General features: G+C 39.7%; 1 protein-coding gene across 1 annotated transcript in view; it reads right to left on the reverse strand.

Annotated features, from left to right (window-relative positions):
• Positions 1–19,491, reverse strand: part of med13a (mediator complex subunit 13a) — a 47,933-nt gene extending 28,442 nt beyond the window's left edge. The window contains exons 1-3 of the mRNA XM_041240869.1: positions 19,352–19,491; positions 14,455–14,689; positions 6,616–6,784 (exon numbers count right to left, since the gene is read on the reverse strand). Coding sequence (XP_041096803.1) covers positions 6,616–6,784; positions 14,455–14,689; positions 19,352–19,417 — 470 coding nt within the window. The 5' untranslated portion in view covers positions 19,418–19,491. The remainder of the gene's footprint in view (positions 1–6,615; positions 6,785–14,454; positions 14,690–19,351) is intronic.
• Between the last annotated feature and the right edge of the window lie 4,022 nt (positions 19,492–23,513).

Raw genomic sequence — 23,513 nt, forward strand, 5'->3', positions numbered from 1 at the left:
CTCATGTTCAGCACGTTTCATTTCCTGGCCGCAGACAGGTTTCTCAGGATCATATTTGATGTTTCTTGACAGTTAATACACAGCATTAATATTGAATCATGGTGCAATATAAACAATTTTAATAGCAGATGGTTTGAAACAAACATTTAGCAGCTGTTGCATGTTGAGGTTTGGAGCACTGTGCAATTGGTTTGTACGTTGCTGGTATTTTAATCCGAATGAGGCCAAACATGATCAGTATTGGGTTTCCTTTACTCCGAGATGTTTATTGTTGAAATGCATCAACCATCAACATTCATCAAATCCATACAGCATGCTGCATTCTATCAGAGATTTACTGTATGTTATCTTTCTACAAAATCTTTAGATATTTACCTTGTGTACATAACAGAAGACTCTGAAGTCAAACAGAAAAAACAAACACTACTAACTCAGTTACACATAATCCGGCTCGTGTTTTTAAAACATTTTTTTTGTTGTTTTTCCAATAAAGATCAGTAACTTTCACAATTGGCATACGCTGTCAGCCGAAGTGAAGCTGCAGTATATCAAACGGTTCATTTTATTGCATTTTCTTCTGTAGTTGTAACTTTCCGTGCTTCACTATCAGAACCAGACCTTTATTTAGTGCACTTTCCAGTTAGCTTCCTTTGAAACCAGCCTGTCCATATCTCTGTGAGCCAAACATACATGCTCCTGCTACTACACTGGGGAGTTTAAATGACAAGGTTCAAAGGACAAATATATAAAATCTACTGATGCTGCATGTTCAAATCCCATTGAATATAGGAACTGAACAAATTTTTCAAACCACTCAATGCATTACACCCAACACAGCCCAGCTTCCTTATTTAGATAACTGATCAATTCGTTAGTAGCTATTTTAGTGTAATCTGAACACACAACGATGAACTAGATTAAATAATAAACAGTATAAAAAGGTATTGATCTATCAATTAAACCTTAACCACAGATTGCTTTAACTTGGCAGCAGAAGGCCCCACAGTGCCCAACAATGTTAATGTCTTCCCTAACCCAAGTACAGGCACCGCTCGATGTAGCTTTCCACATCCACGGCACAGCCCCGTGCACTCAGTAACAGGAGCATGACAAACAAACCAACCAGCAGGGACCCTGCCGTGAAGTCAAGGGATCAAACCGGAATGCGACAAACAAGGACTAGGAGCTCATATATAATTAAAGTCCAAGGTCCACTGCCTGTACAGCACCATGTTTTCTCCACATTAAATGACATCAGTTAGAGCCGTTTTGCAAGGAATCAGTGCTGCTGATGCCAAGGCATATGCTGACAGTGTCAGAAATTTGTGTTAAAGGGACACACACAGGTATAGAATATATACGTGTTTCACTCAAAACATGCACCATTTTCCAGCAATAGCAACATCACAGCGGTTTATGTGGACTGTCCTGCCATTGCTGGAAGCAAGTAGCTTCATAAAACTAGGTTTGATGTGGATGTTAAAATATTTGGCTTGTTTGATGATGTTTCAAGTAGTGGCCGCTGGAGGTTTTTTCTTCCACACAGAACTCCACAGTACTTCATCAAGACCTGTCACACTCCCGACAGCGCCTGAACTCCATGCCTAGACATGTGCCCACCTCGAACATAAAAAAGCAACAAAATCCGAAAACATCAGGCTGGACAGAAACTGCATTCCTGGAATCCAGAAAGTGCAAGCTTTGTACTGGATCTTAACTTTGAATTCCTACTGGAGCACAGATTGATGTTCCCCCCACAAGCTTACAAAAAACTGACCCACAGTATCTGAAGAGGAATAGCTGCAGCTTTCAATCCAGGTAATGACAAACAGTTCCTGTGGCTGAAAAGCAATGTTTGCACAACAGGTTTAAAACACCTTTTCCATTGGGTAAAGTGTTCAATGAAAAAGGAGCCTTCACTACTTATTCCACTAGCAAGATAAATACATAAATCCTCAAAAACAATACATTTCAAACAATACAAAAAATGACTTCAAAAGAAAAAAACAATTCCAATTTGAACATCCTAAAAGATCCCAGATGATTAGCAAGGACTGAATCCACTGTACAGTGCCTGCAAAGTCCATGCCTCCTTCAGAATCCTCAGTAACTCTGCTGGAGTCGGGCAGCAGGGTGGGAACGGACTCATTCTTCCTTCAATTCAGTGCCTGAATAAGAACAAGCAGCAGCTACAAGACCTCTAGCCCACAATGCGGGAGCACTAACAAGCACACACCCCTCTCCCCTATCAACGACCACTTAGAGTGTCATTACTATAAAGAACACAGCACGGCAGCCCATTAAAACTACAGCACTGTTTCTCACTGAAGCAGTGGTGGCATCTCACCAAGCACAAGTAACAGTATTTCACAATCTAAACTCCCCAAAGCCTACCTGTGCCTCTTAATCCACTTAAATTAAATTCACATTGCACTGCTTCTCTGTCGTTATACCATGAAAAGTCAATATTTGTAATAGAAAGTGGGTTTCCTTACATGGCAAGCCTGAAAATATCAGGGCTGTAGATATTTCCTATTTTAACAAGCAGCATTTAGAATAACCCCACCAAAAACAGATGCTCCTTTCGCTATATGTTAGAAGCGCCAACTTCTGCAGGTGGTAACAATCATTCTGCCACTGTAGGACATGTTTGAAAAAGGAGGGATAGGAGAGTGCGGAATAGAAGAAGTTCCCATTTGAAGAGCCTTTTGAAGCTATGCTCTTTGATTAGAGCGTTCACAAAACGCACAGGGGCCCCTGACAAAGCATACGCCGTAAACGAGACCAGTTGATCCTTTCAAAAGGAGCCTGCCGCAGATGCACCTCGGGCTGTACAGAAGGGACTGACAGTTGGAGACTTCAAGGTGATGAATTAACGTTGAGAATTCCTCTCTACTTCTGAAGCAGGTTTCATGAACCAGAGCGGCTCTATAGGACCGCACTGCTGCCTGGCCCTCATCCAGGGGGAGCGAGGCAATACGCACTACTAATCATTGCTGGGGTCACTTCTGAGGGTTGGAATTGTTCACAGACATACAAACGGGGGGAAAAGAGCTGACTTTCTAATCTAAAAGTGCTATACTCACCTCCCACCGGTCTCTGCAGCAACACGATAATCCAAAGAGACGCTCACGTGACCCGAGACTCCTGCTGTTGATCCTGTCCTACTTGCAGCTACCGCTCTGATTTTCAAACCTCCGCAGAGCCAGAGAGATGACAGAGAGCACAAAGGAAGACCAGCAGCCTGGGTAACAGCAGACTGCCGTACAGGACTGACATGCGCGGTTAATTCAAAAGCCAACGTGGACTTTAAGAGGCTCCCACTGCTGCCAAATAAATACAACTGCTGAAAATGTGATACTGCCAAACTTACCAATTATATTATACATATCATCATGAATGACACTTAAGCCAAAAGTAACAGGTGGCTAAATATGGAGCTCTAAAAAAAAAAAAAACATCACATTGCCATAATTGAAAGGAAATAGCTCAAGGTTTAATTGGAATATATAATACTACAGCGCATCTGCATTCTGAGTGCTAGTTTGATAATCAAACTAGACCTCATGGCTCAGGTAGATATATACAGTTGCATAAAAGCAAGCAGTCATTTTGTGTAGTTGATCTGCAATAGCAGCTGATTCAATACACCTGCATTTCCTCAGGCAATCAGGAATATCCACTTATCGAAACAGAAAGGCAGGATATACATCTCTGCTTCACTGACAAGGTAAATTCATGCATCACTATCAGCTGCATGTAATCCTGTAGACACTGAACACAGAAACAGCAGCGATATCCTAACTCTTTAAATCTTCAAGACAAGGTATGATTTAACCCATCCCCACCCCGTCCCTCTCACTACACCACTAAATGTGCCGCCTAATTAGACACTGAAACAAAACAGAAGGGTGGGGGTAATGAAAACAAAAGCCAAATGTAGGTCAAACGAGCCAAATAGGCTGAAGATTTAATTAAAGTGCTATCCGAGAGAATAGCCGGCGCTCTCAAGCAGCCTGCCACACAATACGCACAGCCCTGAAAGGCTGTACAAAAGGAGAACACCCCAGTCGAAAGAAGGCATTATACGCAAAGATCAAAGTCTGCCACATTGATGCGTCTGGTCATTAATGACAGCAGTCACATTAGCATCATCCGTCACGCAATTTATCCCATCAGAGTACATTATTCACCCAGTCTCGAAATGGTAAGCTTGAAAGCGCTGTGGAATGCTCTAGGTTGGGTAGAGCACAGCGTGTTCATTCTCTCATTTCAGCACAGGATGCTACTGGCAGAGACATCTTGTGTATTTAATGATTTGGCTACTGTTGAGTTTCTAGGTTTTTTTTCCATCAAATACATAACCTCCAGTGGATTTTATTTAATCGTATCGACATAGATTTATAGCCACACTGCAAGGACCTCGTAACAAATACCGCGATGAACGTGCTATGGCTTTTCTGAACCAGACAGGCATCTTAAGCTGGATCACACACACTGCATTTGAATGCAGCTCTGCACACCCAATTAGATGTGCAAAACAAAAAAAAAAAAAAAAAAAAAAAAAAGGGGAAATAAAACCCCATGTGAAGCTAGAGCAGATGTTCCTGACTAACAGTGAGGTTAGACAGTGTGGGGTACGGCCCATTTGCACAGTGCACGGCAATACTTTCGCTTTCGTTGAATGCTGTTTAACAGAGACCATTAATTCTGAACTAGTCTGACCTGAAAGGTAACAATATATCACACATTTAAGTACCAAGAGAAGGAATGTAATGGCCTGGCTTATAATCAACTCCTCTACCTGTCTGTCTTCAAGAGCAACTTCTTCAGAACACTAGTTTAAGGTTCAAGGTTGCAGTAGTGGAGCCTTAAAAGCACAAATCCATTGAGAAGGGATGTCCTGACAGAAAGGCTTTGGTTATATTTAGTGCAGTTCTCACATTAGATGGACAGCATAACATGGATAATTGCTGTGCATATATTGGGATTATTTCCCTATAGCTGTTTGTAATGCTGCTCATACTATATGAATGTGCTGCAGCATCATCGCTCACCCTCCACAATGTATGTAAATGATTAGATTAGCACCACAGCTGCTGGGCTTTCTTATGGAGAACTATTTAAATGTCTTTTCAGCCACTTGCCCAACTTAATAAGTGTACTCAACTTAAGATAAAGTTCTTCATACTGTTTAAAATACAGGTTTAGGGTTACTTAATTTATATATTTATGGATGTATCCTTAAACAGGATTTTCCTGTAAAATATGAGTATCCTGGGCTACAGAATGACCTTACGCTACCATAAACAGTACTGTAGCATTGTTAGAGTAATCAGTAGCAAGCAGGGCAACACAGCCCCAGAACATTTGACATTGAAATACAAGGAAAACATATGCATTAATGCAGTTCGCTGTAGCTGCAATGAAGTAGAACAGACCAAACAAAAGAAACTGAAAATGGATTGATCTGTCACTTATGGCGCGTTCAAATATAAAGCGTACGCTCCCTCGCCAATTTCTTGCTGTGCACGCGATTTATCATCATGATGTAATCTGTGTAATATGTGATGGCTGAGGGAGTGAACCTGATTTGCTTTCTCTCCCCAGGCACCCCCCTTTTAACAGGTTGGTACATCCCGGGTGTATTCTGGAGCATGAAAACCAAGACAAGTGGAATCATAAACACACACAAGCAAGCAGGTACAGCACACCAGCGTCCAGAGACTAATCTAAACCAAGCATGAATGACGCAATGCACTTCTACATCTGACAGCCTGGGTCTGTTGAGCTGCCACATTTACGAAGGAAATATATTCAATGACAATTTAAAAAAGTAAAAATGCTCAATCTGATCAAATATTTTTCCTGTTTGATTAATTTCCTTTTTATAAAATGCATGGCAAGGCCATATTTTGGCATTGATCAAGCAAACACCAATTTGATTTCTTATAACTGGTAAACAAATACTTAAGAGCTGCTGCTTGCTAACATTATACCAGCCACAAATCTCTTTAAAAGTACTACGATATAAAAAGAAAGATAGTCATGCAACAGGAAAATAAAGCTATTCAGTCACCATACACTGAAACAATGCACCCACAAATTACTTAATAAAATGCTGAAGTTAAAATTGTATTTTTCCAAAAAGTATTTTAATAAGGAGATTTTCAAGCTCCAGCAATGTGGTTTACATCAGTTACACACCATAAATCTGTATCCCACCCAGCCAGTCCATTTAAAAGGCGTTCCCAATAGGAAAAGCAATTCTTGCTAGTTTTACACTGTAAATACGCAGCATTGCCAAGGTTAGTCCCTTTGAGTCAGCTCGAGTTTCACAATCTAGACTGGACTAGAGTTAAAAGCAAGCGGTTCTTTTAAAGCACACTTAAAACATCCACAACGCCCCGTATGAAGCAGTAGCAAAAAGCAGTTGTAGAGGAAAAAGGTTATCAGAGTGCAATAGGATTGCAAGCTTCTGGGAAATAAAAGAAAACACCACGCTAGTTTATAAAACTAAACCCAAAGTGTTTGTTTTAAAAATCAACTCACAGTGAATTTTATTGTGCATAGCAGCTGTAACTGGCTCTGTACAGAAAACACAAGCAGTCCTACCTTTTGTTGATGGGCTTCTCGTCCTTCTCGTAGGGCTTCACAAACCACTTGCCAATGCGCACGAAGCTGCGGTTCATCAGGCAACGCTCCAGCAGGTTGTGAATGGCTTTGAAGAGCAGCGTGCGGCACTCGTAAGACAGGCCGCTCTCCCACACGCCATCCTCCTCCCCTGCAAGCAACCAGGGAACAGTTAGACAGCTGCATTCGGGCTCAATTAAGAACAGTTCGGTGCTTGGGTCCATACAGCCAAACCCTTTGTGAGCAGGGATGGAAATACAGACTCCTCTTGCATAGCAGTTTCACCAGTTTCCAGGTTTTACTGCCACAAAGTATAGGTAACAAGTTCAGGTGTGTCTTATTAAACTCCTAGGAAGTAAAACCAGAAATGGATCAAACTGTTCTGCCATGGGAGTCTTATTTCCATCCCTAGTCAGTGTAAAACCAGTTATGTTGTAGATAAAATGAAAAAATGTAGTAAACAAGATACCCATGAAGCCAACGTAATTAAACAGGGATTCATTTGCATTTTATGCATGAATGTCCAGGGCATGAAGTTAAGCTCATGAAGGACAAGGCAATGTCGCCTTCATTGGGCATGAAGATTCAGGGGCACCAAGGAAGTTCTAGGAGGCAAAAAGGTAAAACACAAATCCAACCCAAGGGCACCAAGTCGGTTTCATACTCATTCATAAAACAACAAATGATTAAATACAGAAAGCTTATTATGTAGACGAAATTGTAATTTAAACAAATACAAATCAATGTTTTCTGAGTGATTCGCACCCTAATTGTTACAAAAATAAGAGGTCACTTTTCCATTATAAAAATCAAATGGTATAAAAGAAATCTAATTAAAAAAAAAAACGCAGGGAGCTGCTACTTAAACGATATAGCGACTTGGTGTAAGAATTTGAGCAAAACTAATAAATACCAACCTATTGTGTGTTCATTGCGTTGGTGGTGTTTTTTTTTTTTGGGGGGGGGGGGGGGGGGGGGGGGATAACTTCTTATTACAAAACAGCAGCATCACTGAAATGTCTATATAAAATTAGCAATTGATATTGAAAACATGAAAGCATTTAGAATGTGTATTGCACCGCTGCATTTTAAAAGTATTGCAATTTTAATCCTGTTCTGTCACAATTCAATTTCATTCTGCAGTACTGTACTTGACAACTGTATTGTTGTTGGTGGGGACGAATTGTTGTGACACTGCCACGTGCGATTGAAAATTCCTGGAAGTGCAGTCATACTGAGCTCAGTCTAACAGCATCCGTCCCTGTTTGCCCTTCATTAACCAATGGTATAGTTTCTCTCTCGTGGCTTAGTGTTGGGAGGTGTGCAGTAAAAAGAATGGCAACAACAACACATAATGGTAATGACTCGTTTTCTCACAGGACCCTGCATCAGCGAATCTGGCTGTGCTGATCACACTGCCCAGCACCTGCAGAAAGACAGAGGACAGAGCTGCTCTATAATGTAGTGCCTTTAGAGATGTGAAAGGGGACTAACGTTAATCTGGTCGTTATTACGCTATTTAAATAACAGATTACTACTGTGCACTTTTGCTCAGTAACTGAGCACATCTCTTCCATGGTGTGCGCTTTCTCTTTAAAAGAAAGTATAGACGAGTCAAGGAGACAACCGTTTCCCAGCAACACAGCACTGGATCTCTCTTTTCTCAATTAAAAACTAGTATAAAAATCGAAACAAAAAAGCAAGATGTTGCGTATATTACTCACGTCATTCCGAACTGTGCAGTCGCTGAACAACAAATAAAAATCGCTCTACTTCGACATGAGCCATCTCTGGAAAAACATTTTGTGCTCATCAAAAAAGCTAGATGTCAACACAAAAACACAAGGCAAACTGTTTCAGACATCGTGGAAGGAAAATACGCCTACTTAAAAAGCAACAGGGGAAAGAAATTGAATCAGTGCATCTGAATATAGGCACAGAGCTACAGCAACAATGTACTTATCAAATACGGATTTCAGCTCTTTTATTATTCAGCATTCAACACCTCAAAGACTTGGAAGGTTTACCGGAAACAGACTCTGCTAATACAAAGCTTTGAACTGCGTGTTATGCCAAAACTCTGGCACTGGTTGGCTGTTTTGAACAGGGCCTGCAGTATCATTAACTGAGGCTGTATAGCTGCGAGAGGCGTATGAAGTCTTGTAAACAGGCTCAACTAGGAACGATTTCCCAGCAGGAGGCCTGCACTGCCGCTCAGGAAGACTGGAGAACAACTAAATAAATATTAACTAGGAAGCAGAGCACTTGGACTGTGGACGCACACAAGCTACCCAGTCCAAGAGGACTAACCCAAGTCTCCTGAAGAATGTAAAACAGAAAAAAGGACCACACTGTGTATTTAGAGGTGGTCATTTCTGGTTCATTTCCTAAACGGCAGGATTGGGAATAAACGTATTGGGAATGTCTGCATCATTTAAAAACAAAACACTGCTCCAAGTATTTGCATTCAGGACTGTGTGTAAGGTATTTATATGTATATGGTGAAGATGTTTGGCATGTTTATTTTGACAACATGGTTAAAGTTTAAATATTTAAAGCAATAAAAGGCTAAGAATATTTAGAGGTTGGGTTTTTAATCTTAAAATATAACATTTGGATTCAGTACTTTTAAAGGGGAAAGGAAGACTGTGGATACAGATAAAACTCTTTGGGGAAGGCTACAAAATGATATTCAAAATGTGTGCTATATGCGGGGTTACATTTAAGCAAGCACTGATGCCCAATAATTGGGCATTTTAAATAAACAGATTTGTTTACTGCACATTCCTCTATGGTTTTACAACCTTGTTGAAGGTCTGTTTATATTCCAGCTATTATCGTAAGCATGCAAGCTTCCTTCCCCCATGAAAACCACGTCTGTGTGCAGCAAGCCACCAACATAACACAAATCCTAACGTTCAGACACCTACAAGCAAAGCACTTCACACTGTTAACATCCCCATGGCGTACACTGGCAACAGCGAACAGAATCATGGTTTACCAACAGCTCAATAAGCCAAGTAAAAAAAGAAGTTAAAAAAAAAAGCACTAGCCTTTGAGACGATTACTGCTAGGGGTTTCTTTTAACTGGAAATTCTCAATTACGTTTTTCCATTTCTCAAAAAAACTAAATAAAAAAAAATAAACTGCATTGCATCACAAAGCTTTCCCAAAAGAGCCCGTGGCTTGGCAAATGGAAATAAAAGTGTAGCCAACGACAACCAGAGTGTTATGAAGCCAAGTTAACTGAAGATGCATGTTTCACAGACACAGTGTTAAACAGCTGTGCTAAAATCAAGTTTGAGACACCAGCTTCGAGCGAAGAATCAAAAGATTGCACTTTCTGTAACACAGCGGAACAAGGGTGAACAATGCAATATCCAGACAAGGCATTCCATTTTAAAGTCATGCAACATACACAGGACTGGGTTCTGTAAACGGTTGCCTGATTTTATTTCAGGTACGAAGGCATTATGTTTCAAACCTAATCTAAACAGCTGCTGTTGGATCAGATGTATAATTTCTGCCACAATCCACATGCAGTAATTACCTGCCTAGATGCCAAAAAAAAAAGTGTTACACGGACCAGCGCAATTGAAAACAGTTGGTGGCCAAACATTATAATGGGACCATAGGGCGGAAGTCTATGCCTGTGCCATTTTGACATATTGAAGGTGAATTTACTTTATTAAAATAGGCTATAACTCTCCCGACATGAAGTTTGTAAAGGGGTGCTGGGAGAATGATTCTGTCCCTCTGATAAGCACAATACATGAACGGCTGCTGCAGCCTCACATAGAAGCTACCAATGAAAGGAAGTCCTCCCCCTCCCTTTCAATCTCTGCAGATATAAGATTACAAGTCAATTATGCTTAAAGAGCGCAGTGAATGGAGGAGTTCTTTAAACAGTTAGAAAGGACGAGGGGTACAGGACCCTGCAAGATAAATACAATACAAAGGGACATGTTTTGATTATTTTTTATATATGGAATTCTGTTTTTCCAAGACTTTTGTTTGAGTGAGTATCAGCCTGTGTTCTGCAACTCATGCAATATTCAGAATACTGGTAGGCATAAATAAAGACATCTTCAAGCATGCATTAGGATGGAGATTTTAAGGTTAATTACACCTAAACCCCATTTCTCATTTAAAATTATGAATTTTGTTTAAAAAAACGAATATTATTGTTGTTCTGCTAAACTGCTAACAAAGCCAATTAAGCTCTATGATCACTTTATAATTTATTTTGGTTTAGTAAATCTGCGTGCTTTTCCTGGTTTATTGGCTTCAATCATCGCCTAAGCATTTTTTAAACCTCCCCATCTGTAACAACGGTCACGTCCAATTTTAAAATTCAAATCGGATCTCCAAACCGACAGGTCCCACTTCCCCGCTGAATACAATCAACTGAAAAATGAAATCCTATATCTGGGAAGCATCATCTAAAAAACACACATGCAAAATCAAACAAACATGAATGGTTTAAAAGACCCTGATGAGCCAAGTCATTTTGGCAAAGTAAGGTGAAGGGGGCTGTAATTCAAAGCATGTGTGTGAAACATCACAAAAAGCACAACTTCTATTGCAACAATATGTACACTTAAGAACATTCCCGTCTGGCTGTTCCAGACTTATTTTCTTATTCTAAAAAAAGTCATGCAAGGCTCTGCGTGACCTTTGAACTACTGGCACCAACTGCCATTGTAGAGAGCTGGTGGAACCAACAAAGGTGAAAGGTCACAGTCTCACGTGAACCAGCGACCAGCTAGGAAGAACTGAATTCAGCTGGATGATTATATCTCAATGCGAGATGAAAAGAAGTCGATATACACACACAGAAAAAAAAAAAAAAATAATTGCTTTGCCTAAATATTTGGAAACAGGAATTATACCAGGGTTAAGACTTTAAAAGTTTTTGCAACCTGTAGCCTGTTGGCATCCTGTTTACTCAGGTTTTGTTTGTACATTTGGTTTTGGTGCCAGCTTGTAGCAGCTGAGCCCCGTGTCGGATTGCTTCAGGTTATCAGCAGCATCTTTCCCACACGGTTTTAGATTCAATTGAATAGTAATCACTGCTGAAGGAGGGGATAAACCATCAGCCACAGGTTTCCACCCACAATTAATTACTGCGGTACCCAGGCATTAAACTCAGTAAAGAATATCTTTTGCCGTGCCGTGTCTCCAGAGTTCAGGGGGATTCTTCAAGCCAAGGCAATAAACCAGGGCAGAGCCCTATTCACCTCCCCACAAGCAACACTTACAGCGCTTCACAGCTCTCCATTAGGAATTAATGACGATTTCCTGACCAAAGCACAACGTGGCAGCCTTCGCACGCATGGGTGCACCGCGGAAATCATAGCAGACAAAGACTTATTAAAAAGGGCTGCAGAGGAAAATTAGGAGACTAGGCCCAATATGTCAAAATGAATCCAGAGTTTAGTTAACATACTGTAAGCTCCATCTCTGATAATCTTCTCTATGCTCTTCACACATCCAATTCATTTTGAATTCTAGTTTTCCACAGTGAAATTCAGTAGTTTGGTAAATGTACTCTGGACAGGTTTTGTAGTGACCGGTACATTATCATAATCCAAGATCAGTGTAAAAGTCCAAATAGTGTTTTTTTTTAATGCAGAAAACATTACGCAAAACAGCTTACGTTTGCTTTGGGGAAATTCCTATAGACGACAGTCCTTGTTAAAACGTCAGTATGAATTTCATCCTCAGCACTGGAGTAGTACTGCCTGTGCCCAATATCAAAATCAAGTTCCCAAAATATAGCCATCAATTTCCAGTTGGTGGAATAACTTCTTGCAACAAACAGTAATGGAAATAAGACTCCCAATGCATAGCCGTTGGCTCCATTCCTGGTTTTACTAGTTTAGCAAGATACACTCAAGCATGCTATCTGTACACTGTGCCTACAAACGCAAAACCTGGGTGAAACAGCTCTGCAATAGGAGCCTTGCTTCCATCTCTGAAACTGTTCATCCTATTTGAGCATGTTTCAAAGATATATCCTCCACTAACCAACCAATCAGAAGTACACGCATTCTGTCAAGACCTAGACTGCAATCTCCCCAGGGAAGCCCCACAGTTATCATATAGTTGAGAGGTGAGCCAGCAAGTGGGTTTCCAATATGAGCACAGGCATACTTGTGGTACAATTGTTCACCCAATTCACTAGACAAGTGATGGTAATCCGCAAAACGGTCCACATTCTCGTGCGTTTAACTGCAATCCTGCAATGATTTGAAAGTATTTTCAATCACTTGCAACTTGCATTGATTGCAGTAGCTCCATTTCAGATTTGGGTACCAAACACCAATAATCTGATCAGAAGATCTGTAAAAATCTTCTTTTTGACAGCTAGCGCTACATTTTATTTAACCAATTTAAAAACAAAATCATCTTCTAAACCAATACGCTCTGGTGCTTCACGCTCCAGCAAATTGTCAAGTTTGTTTCCATCTGCGCAAAACGCTTAATGGTTTTCTGACTGATGTGATGAAAATGTTAATGGAGCATACCACTTTCTTTTTTTGTGGGACATGAAGTATGCAACGCTTAAATATTAATATAGTACTTGAAAGTCAGTCCCGTCTCCGCCTATCTCTGCTCGCAAACAAGCACTGGGTTTTAACTCCTGAATAATGGGATTCGTGGAGATTCTGCCTACCTCGGTTTCTCCAGAACACTCAGAAATGAGGCAGAAGCAAACCGCTGAGCAATTAGCATCACACACAGGCAGGCTTCCATCCCTTATTTCAATGCATAAGATCAGGAATTCTTTCAGCAGAATGCGCCCATTTATCTCTGTTCAGAGTGCTGGCAGAACCCTGACACACTGCGGCTTTAGACAATCATTTGCATAAGAATAAGCCAACAGCCTACCAAGGGGTACTATTTAATTTCAAAATGACATTAGGCCTTCTCTAAATAACACTGCACAGGCAGTTAAAGATTAGCAGTTGTTTTCAAGTGTTCTGTTAAGTACATTGCAAGGTAGCGCTGAATACTGTCTGCAACTACTTTGAGGTGCTATAAATCAGAACACTGAAAAAGCCACCAGAGTCAAGATTAAGGTCTCCTGTCAATCTTGACAACCAGGGGAATTATTCTAAGAGGGCTCAAACAAACAGCATGTGCTCAGTGCAGAATTGGCTTTTTCCTCTAGTGGGTTTGAAGAGACAGAGGAGCGCACAAACTGTTAGATATACATATTTGTTTAAAAGTCAACAAGAAAGGCGTCACTCACATGTATATAAAAAGCTAATGGGGAAACTCAGTCCAACACAGCCAAGTCTTGGAACCAATGTTCCTTGGGCAACAAGTAATCTTCTAAAGAATGAGTTGAGTGTCAATGTATTTCACCCTTGAGTTTAAGCCACAGTATTCCCATAAAGCCCATGTGTCGTGGGCATTGCAGAACACAGCAAACCCCCTTGCCTCTCTCAGCGAGGAATCAATGTAAAGTAATCCTGCTATACTGGGATCAAGTCTGAGACAGAAAGAAAATCAGGTTTGATCCATCGCCCTTATATTTACAGCTATTCTCACAAACCTCTAGCGTATAAAATCACCCGGAACAGTGTAAAAATACTTTAAAAAGCACAGCCAATAGGTCATATACTAGGACTTCTTTGTGCTATCGAAGAGTAAACATATATATATCTCCAGTTACAGTTTAAACAACTGTACAAAATCCCAAGATATACAATGTTACTGGAATCAAAACAATACATTGAGAGCCACATTCCCAATCATTCACAGTGTACGCAAGACTCTGAGCCAATAAAGCGTGGCTATTCTGCGGCTCACCTGACAGTTCGTGATGTACGAGCTCAGCAAAGTTCGGATCTTCTCCCCACCAGAAGAGCCACAGCTCCCTGCGGCCAGGCGTGTGGTGCCGTCGCCACACACTCAGCACCTCCGCTTTCAGGCAGCGGCTGAAGCTGCACAGGATGGGGTCCTCCTCCGTCACCGGGAAGAGAATCGGGGCCGACGTGGGGCCTTGCCAAACATACCGCTTCCATTTAATCCCAGTCAAGTCAGCCTAAGAGAGGAGGCAGAACACATAGAGCTCAGCATCAGAGATAGCAGGCACCTGGAGGTAAACATTAAAAAGCATTTCAGGAACAGCTATTAATCCTGTCTGATACGCTTATTGGAACACTTGCATGTTGCAGTACAGCAAAGCCCTGCAAAACCAAAGCTCTCGCACGGCTCCGACACACCAGATCACGGCTCCAACAGCAACAGCGGCTTGTCTGGAAATCTCTGGGCACTTAAACTGCAGGACTGCATCTTCACAACAGCAAGGCTTGAAATGCATTTTATTATAAGGGCAGAAATGTCACTTTGAAATAACAGCAACAAGTTAATTGTCATCTCTCAATGCACTCCCCTGTGTAAAGCTATTTAAATGCACACAGAAATTAGAAACACCACTGCATAATCCTGCTTAAGAGGCCCTGGTGGCAGGATTTCTAAACACTATTAGAACATTTACACCACTGCAAAGATTCCTTATTTTGTAAAGAAACAGTGCAAGCTCAGAAGATCTGGCCGCCTCATTTCTGTGTGTTAATGGCTCAGCGCTTGGAACTTTGAGTGCACCGCAGCCTTTTTCGACAGATGACAAGAGAAGGAGACGCTGAAATATGAGACCTACTACAGCACACAGCATGCTTTTGTACAGCAGAAAACACTCGAGGCCAGCTTCTCACACACAGGGCTGGGCCCTGGAGTAAACACAGCGACACTCAAGCAGGAGTCATCTCACCTTTGTTTCTGTTCTTTCAAAATCCACAAGCAAATTTAATATGTTACAAAAAATAGCCACACTGCAGTCTCTAAATGATATATGGTGTACACTTAGAAATATCTCCTGGGATATAGGACACAAAAAGAAAGCTCGGAGCAATTTATTACAGGCACAAAGTTAATGCAATGAGTACAAATGCTTTAACAGTGAAAGGCCAAAGACAGTATAATGGTGCCCCACTGTTTCAGACACTAAAACGGCATCACTCAGTACAGCCAATTATAAATAACTTGTACCAGGCTGACATTAAAATATGCAATATCATTTGACATTTAAGACTGAACTGCTCATAAATAATTCCTAGGCTGCCAAAAAATTCTACTTCTTTTGAGTGTGATATAAAAAGATTATTCATCAAGTTTAAAGCACTGCTTTTCATTATTAAAACAGCACGGCAAATCACTTCAAATCAATTAGCAAGGCCTGGCTTTGATTCCTTGAAGTCGAGGTCTTACTGAAATTGTAGACAACTGGCAAGCATTTCTCACAGCAAGGGAAGTATAAAACACAGCCACAACCAAAACAGGCATTTATCATTTACAAGTCTCAGTGTAACAAGTGGCATCTCCTAGACAGGAAGGTAGCTCATTTCTCCTCTCCGGCTTCTGATTTACAGAACTCATTTGAAACAAACCTTGGCAACCTTTTGAATAGGAAGGTTAGAAACCGACACAGTTCCTTCCTCATCTGCAAAGGCCGAGCATCACAACAATAACTTTCAAAGTGCACTGGAAGAACAGTCAGTAAATACTAGCATGTGAACGCTGCTGTGCATGCGACTGCTGGCATGGGTGCAAACATTCAAATCACTCCAGAAGCTCGCCTGTCTCGAGATCAGATACTGATTTGCAGTTCCTTTGACGCCAATGTAAACAATCTTGCACCTTCATATTATTGATCAATGATTTCTAATCATTTTCATTTGCATCACTACATTAATATGAATTCTATCCTGAATTCACGTTCACACACACACCCAGATTGTGTGGCAATCTAGCTTTGGTAGTGCACGGTCTCTTCTTATTAAAGAGGAGAAGGCAGGGGTACAGCCTGCAGGAATCTTGGGACACTTATTCATTCACTAACGGGTGTGGGAGGCTAGTGTATTAAAACAACTAAAACTGTGACTGGAAATGTGTTCAGGAGAGAGAAATCCAGGTATGTTGTTGAAAGCCAGAACAGATCCCAGCACTTTCTACTGATAAGGAGGAGCATGGAATTCTTATCAAACGCACACCGAGTACGCCTTGTCAATCAGATGGCAGGGCACCAGTTACTTTCAGCCTGGGCTATTATGAAGATGTAGAATTAGAACAAGCCGTGCTCACACACCTGAAGTTCATATGCAAACAGTATTGAATTCGGATGCTGATTATTGTACTTCAGATTATTAATTGTACTTTTATACCGAACAACAGGGTGCTTGAACCAAGAAAAATAACCGTTTACGTGTGCAGAATAATTTAAAAAAATTCAATTAAAACTAAATGAACAAAAGTGAATAAATGTTGCCTTTATCTTATAGTGCAAAGCCATACCGATGATTTAGGCTGGTTACTAACCGATTCAAGGATAACCTATAATAACGCCTTTAAAGTTATCGAGGAAGGGAGCATTCCACAAGACACACAGCCCCCTAACAGTTAGATCAATTACATTGGGTAGGTGCCGTCACAGGGTTAGCCCTTATGACCTGTGGTGGCACCACAACTAGAATCCTCCTAGCCATTTGGTGCCGCCACCTGCAGAGTTTAATTGCTCAGCTGTGATTTTTTTTTTTTTTACTCTTAAATAGCAGTGCAATTTCCCTGCTGACTAGTGTATACAGATGTCCAAGTGTATAAACTGGTGTAATATGTTTAACAATGGAGACGGGAGTGGCTGTTCAGTCATCCTGGCCCCTCCTGGTTTGTTTTATCCAGACTGCTCTATCCAGAGTATTCCAGGTTTTTTAATGTTAATCCAAATCTGCTGCTCCAGGCTTCTGGAACAGACCGGGATAGACTCCCAGGAGAAAGCTAAAAAAAAAAAAAAAAAAAAACACACACACACACACACACACACACACACACACACTAAAGAGGATCTTCAGGAAATTAATACAGCAGCGTAGAAAAGCAGGCTGTGGGTTGTAGAAACGTATCTTTCAGTTTAGGATCGTTCAGAACCAACCACAACTACTGACATGAGTCAGGCTTTGACATCTGGAAACAGCTCAGTCACAGAGCGTCTCAACTCAGACTAAAATGTCTTCCTTGAGATTGTAATTCCCATATGCACTGTCATAACGTAAAAATAAAATATAACTGCACTCATCTGCTGCTTACATAGAGCATTAAAGAAAAGTTCGATTTTAAATCTAGATTTATATTTTATATAATTTAAGGGCTTTCAAATTATGCATGCTTTTTAACATACTGGCTCTTCATTTGACAAACTATTTAATTTCAGCTGTTCGGTCCTGTGCTGTCAGTTCTTACACCACTGAAAATAAAACACACAGGCTAGTCTGACCCATTGTATGCATTACTTTTACTACTGTCCCAACACAGTGCAGTACCAGACACCATCCCTCTTCAAACTTTAAAACAGTAAACGGGTTTGGTCAAAGTATTACTGTAAGTCGCAGGTAAAAGTGTATTTAAAGCAATCATAAATCACCAATTCGGAAAATAGATAACGTGATCTATTAGGTATAACTGAGCAGTCCAATTAAATTAAAAGGGATCATTAAACAACACTTTTGTTTTTGTTTTTTAAATTAGGCCTTAGACATTCCTGTGCTAAAAATACTTAGGAATGTTGGAAAGAAACTATTTCAAGACTTCACACAGCAACTTGGAATAAATTGTCACACAAAAATGTTAACAACGCAGCCTTCCCTCTGAAATTACAAGGGGTGCTCATAAATATTTACGGACCCTAAACGAACAATGTTCTACAACTACAGCGTTTATGCATTTTTAAGCGTTTATGCTTAAAAAACTAGCAAATCCAGTCACTAACAACGTATTATTTTTTACAACGTAATTAAAATTAACTACTAATAAATACTGTTGCCTGAATATGTTTTGCAAAAAAAAAAAAAGTGTGATCTGATAACAAACCTCTTACTGCTATATAAAAAAATGACATTTACTAACCAAGACAAGCTATGAAAACAGAAAAGGCTACTATAGGTTTCTCATCTTGAAAGTAATAAACTAAACCAATATGCTGTATATACGCTTGCATGTCAAATATGGATATCCATTACATTCTGCTCAATAGCAGTGCAATACGACTGCTGTAAACAACTACTACCACTAGCTAAAAGTTACTTAAGAATACAAAATACTAAAATGTGTTTGAACCGATAACTCATAATCAGCTCTCTCAAGACCTCGAATTACGACTCTTCCAAAAATATCAATTTCAAACAGAAACAAATAAGCGTTTAATCCGAGTTAATGTGCAGTGACCAACACCATAAAAAAAAAAAAACCTGATCAAGTTGTATGTAAGACATATGAATCTATGATTACATGCCAACCCAAATGTGTAATGAAAAACAAGTGAACTTATTCGTTTTAGGCATTACATTAAAACGGGGAACTTTACACCGTTTAAGATGTTGCGTGTTTACAATATTAATTAAAGGGATTGTCAACTCACTTTGCACAAGCTTAAAATAACGCACAAGGTCAACAATGATTAACATTTTTCGTTCAGTCCTATATCAACACAACGTACTACAAGCATGCATATAAACAGCAGATTGATCAGCAAGGTTTGAATTGCAGTGCCAGGCAGGCCCCAAGCCTGCTCTCTCCAGTCCCGATCAGGGCAATCATAGACTGTTTTCTGCTTGTTAAAAAAATGGCTGCTTTTCCTTAGTTTTAAACCACTTACCAGATCGAACAAATTGGAATGGCAATCCTCCAGACTTGCCCCGTTTGGTACGAAACAAGAACTCATCCTTTCACAGCAAGATCGAGCATGCCATCATTCCAGCTCCCAATAAAGAAAGAACAATTTTATACAAAAAAAAAAAAAAAAAAAAAAAAAAAAAAAAAAAAAAAAAAAAAGCAAGCCAGAGCAAGATTTATTTTAAACAATCGGTTGTTTGGTCTCTTCTCGTCCGCCACAAAATACCCGCCGTATATCAAAGGCACCCCCCTACCCCCACATCGTCTACATTAAAAGCAACTGGTAACTTAGATTAAAATTGTAAAAGCCAAATTGCTCTTTAAAACAAAAAAAGAACCGGAGAGCAAATCAGCTCTCTCCCCTCCCCCTTTGCTTAAAAACGGTCTGGGATAAAAATTCGGCCCTCTATGCTTCCATCGCCACCGGATTCACTTTAAAAATGAAAAACATTTTGTAAAAAACGATCGAAAGCTAAAGCTGGGTTATATTTTTTCGGTCATTTTAAACATTATTTCGGTATCTGTTCCTGCTGGTTTCCATTTGAATTCATAGATTCCTTTCTTTAATGGCGGCCAAAGGGACAACTCTGCCTCCCGTTGTTGATTGGCTGGCAGTGGTCATGAGGTGTGTAATAATGCTGCAATTGCGGGTCACTGCCGCTAGGCGAGACGCCACGGCGCTAGAGAGCAGTTAGAGCGCAATACAAATCATTGAACCTTTCCACTCACAGTCTGTAAACAGAGCGCCACCAAGCGCAATAAAATCAACATTTAAGGAAAATCTGTTTGTTTTTTTTTAATTCGTTTTTACAGTAAAAATCCGATTGATTCAGCTGAAGGTACCGGTACTTGAAACCGTAGCAGAGTGGCGTTAGCATGAATGTATGTCAAAACAAACATGTGACTTTGGACTTGAAAACCACAACTTTAAACCACTGTAAGCACATGGCATTAGTGCATTGGTGTCACCATGAACAGTTCCCAGAGGAAATGTCTGCGTACCCCCGAGTACAGACAGTGTCATGTGAGAGCATTAATAGCTTTATAAACAAACGAATACTGTTAATAATAATAATAATTATTATTATTATTATTATTATTATTATTATTATTATTATTATTATTATTATTATTACATATCATTAAAAAAAATGCTATTGCATTATACCCTGTGAAAACCAACACGCTATTATGCACTGTTGTGCTCCAATCTTGGTCACAGGCCTGAGAGCAACAGCACTGACTGATCAATAAACCAATGGAAGCTGGAGTTTACGCAGGTGCTGAGCAGGGGCTGTGTTAACTGGACCCATGCTTCCAGTATAGGGGTGCCTGCATTAGGGCTGAGTTCTGCAACCTTCTCCCTGTCTTGTCAGGCACTATAAACATTTACCCAATTGCACCCAGTTCAAAACTACAGGCTCCTCTGAGAAATGCAGAGAGCGATGGCAGCAGTAGAGTAAAACAGTCTAATACTCAAAATAATGACTTATCATGAAGATCCATGGAAGTTATTGAATGTGGTTCTGAAAGGCTTTTACAACAGCGAAGGGCATGGTTTAAAAAAACCAAGAGGGGCTTTTGAGTAGAGGTAACTGGAATGCATTAAGACTGTGTGAACCTCTTTTAGGTGCATTCATGCAAAGCCACACCACGGCTATGTTGTCATGCTACAGAGCCAAGAAAAGCAGTGACATCAGAGCCATGTGGACACTGTTTGTGATGCAGCCAGGTGTGGGTCTTCCCTGTCACAAGTCCCTGCAGGTGCCAGGATGTAGATCGTGGAGAAGTAACATCACCTTTCAAAACACTATCCTCTCATCGCATGGTGCAGTATAATGAAATGGATTACGCTTGAAAAATACTGTGCAAGACATTTTATTGGCTGAGCTTTTGAAATTGCTATTTTGGGACCCAATGTGTGAGAATTTTAAGCACTTGCATTTGAAGTAACACTTCAGAACTTAGTAACACAAATGTATAGTGTCGATAACACTTTACATAAACTACTGCTTTGCTAAGGCTCACATTAGCATAAATAGATTATATAACATAAGTTTAAAATGCACTACATTATGTATATAAAAAAAAAAAAAAACAGTACCTTGGAAACAAGTCAAGCGCAGTAATTACTATGCATTAAATGAATAATAACTTTTAAAACAGTGTTAGGCAGTTTGAATTGACTGGCCAAAGGTTTTGCACATTTTTTGGTTCTATGTGTACAGATCCAATATGTGAATAAGCAGATTTCTTTTGGCAAACTTCTTTTGATTTGCATAATCAGCAGAGGGAGTGATTATACTTTGTAGTAGTGCTGTTCTGTTCAGACATGCAACGCCATGGTCCCCACAGGCAAAATACAGTCAACATGAAAATCGCATTTGGATCTAGCTCCATCCCCAGATTCAGAAACACATTCCATTCAGATATATGGAAACGTTGCCCGAAAGCATCATCAGCATCAGGTTCATTTGATGTGCCAAGCAGCTTGGTTATAAGCGAAAGTGTAGGAATGAATCACAGTATGATAAAACTTCACGAGCAACTTTATGAAATATGTTTTCTTCTTGATTAGATTCACTTTGTATCGTTTGTAACTCAGTCATCCCTTCATACATGATATTTCCCACTCTTAGAGCAAAGGGGTTTTTTCTTACATCCAGGGAGCGCTATACTGGGACTGGTTAATGGTGACACTCTGGTGTATCTTGGAGAGTTCATTCTGATGTGAATCTGGCCACGGGAGTGATTTAAACTGCTGTTCTGAAATAATAATAAGAATACATTAGTTAAGATAACTCTAAATATAATATAGCATACCAATTTACCCTTTAAGGTTTCTACGTCTAAAAGTTTCCTTGAACCATTTAAAACCCACAACAATTTAATATCTTACCCATGCTTTCCCCACGTCTATGCATTAACTATGTAAGGTGTGTGACTTACTTCGCTTTCTTGTGCTTCACAATAACATTTCGGCATGCTTTAACAATGGTGTACTGGAGGAAATGGTCTAATTGAGCAACTGTACCATTTCTGCTGCCTTATTGACAGCACAGTACAAGAGTTATGAGGGAGATTTCTGATAAAGCCACAAATGGGCGTGTGTAACAGTAGTAATTTAATGAAATGATGAAAGGTGTAACTGTGTAACTGAGTAAGCACACAACGTCTCACGTGTAGTAGTAAACAGGTTGAACAGTAGGGAGCTTCAGGGTCCAATATAATTCAGCTTTTTACCTGGGGAAGAAAAGCGACATGGAAACGTTAAGAAATACATAATAAATAATAAATATTGCTACACAGTCACTCTGTTTATTCTATACATGTATTATTATTATTATTATTATTATTATTATTATTATTATTATTATTATTATTGTTTTACTTAGAAATAAATGGGTAATTGATTTGTACCTTAAAAGTTCTCATGGCTCAGTAGCCCAGACATTCATACATGCACTGAGTAAACAGAGCATGCGCAGAAAGATAACCTTCAAACCCACTCATGTAATCCCTAGTTATCAGGTAACAATCACATGATCAGTTGTGTCAAAGGCTTCCGGTAGATCAATAAAATTGACCACTGCTGAAAGTCCATTATCCATGTGTTTCAGATCCACATCTGGAAATTCTGTGTTTAAAATAGTTTGCGCTGTAGGAAGGAGGGACAGTAATGTGATAGGTCTTTAATTGCTTGTAAGTAGCCAATGTCAGCATTTCCTTTGTAAGAAGAAAGGCATGCCTTTGGAAGTACATGTAATTTCAAATATTAAAGTCATTTCTAATAATGGAGGATCAAGAGGTACAGTAATAATGCTAAAGATACAAGGGATTCACACTGGAGACGCTACACACATTAAATCTTGTATTATTATTATTATTATTATTATTATTATTATTATTATTATTATTATTATTATTATTATAATAATAATAATAATAATAAATAATAATAATAACTTATTTTTATTTGCATGTATATGAATGTGTTGTGCTATATATATAAAACACCATTTATACTTCAAGACTGTACTGGCTTCTCATTCAGATGTGGGGCTTATGCTATAGTTCAAGTACCAACTAACTGGCTAAACACATGGTAGTATACATTTCAGGCAGTCCAATTTTGTTGCTACAGT

The sequence above is a fragment of the Polyodon spathula genome, unplaced genomic scaffold (genome assembly GCF_017654505.1).
Source record: "Polyodon spathula isolate WHYD16114869_AA unplaced genomic scaffold, ASM1765450v1 scaffolds_705, whole genome shotgun sequence".
Classification (NCBI taxonomy): domain Eukaryota; kingdom Metazoa; phylum Chordata; class Actinopteri; order Acipenseriformes; family Polyodontidae; genus Polyodon; species Polyodon spathula.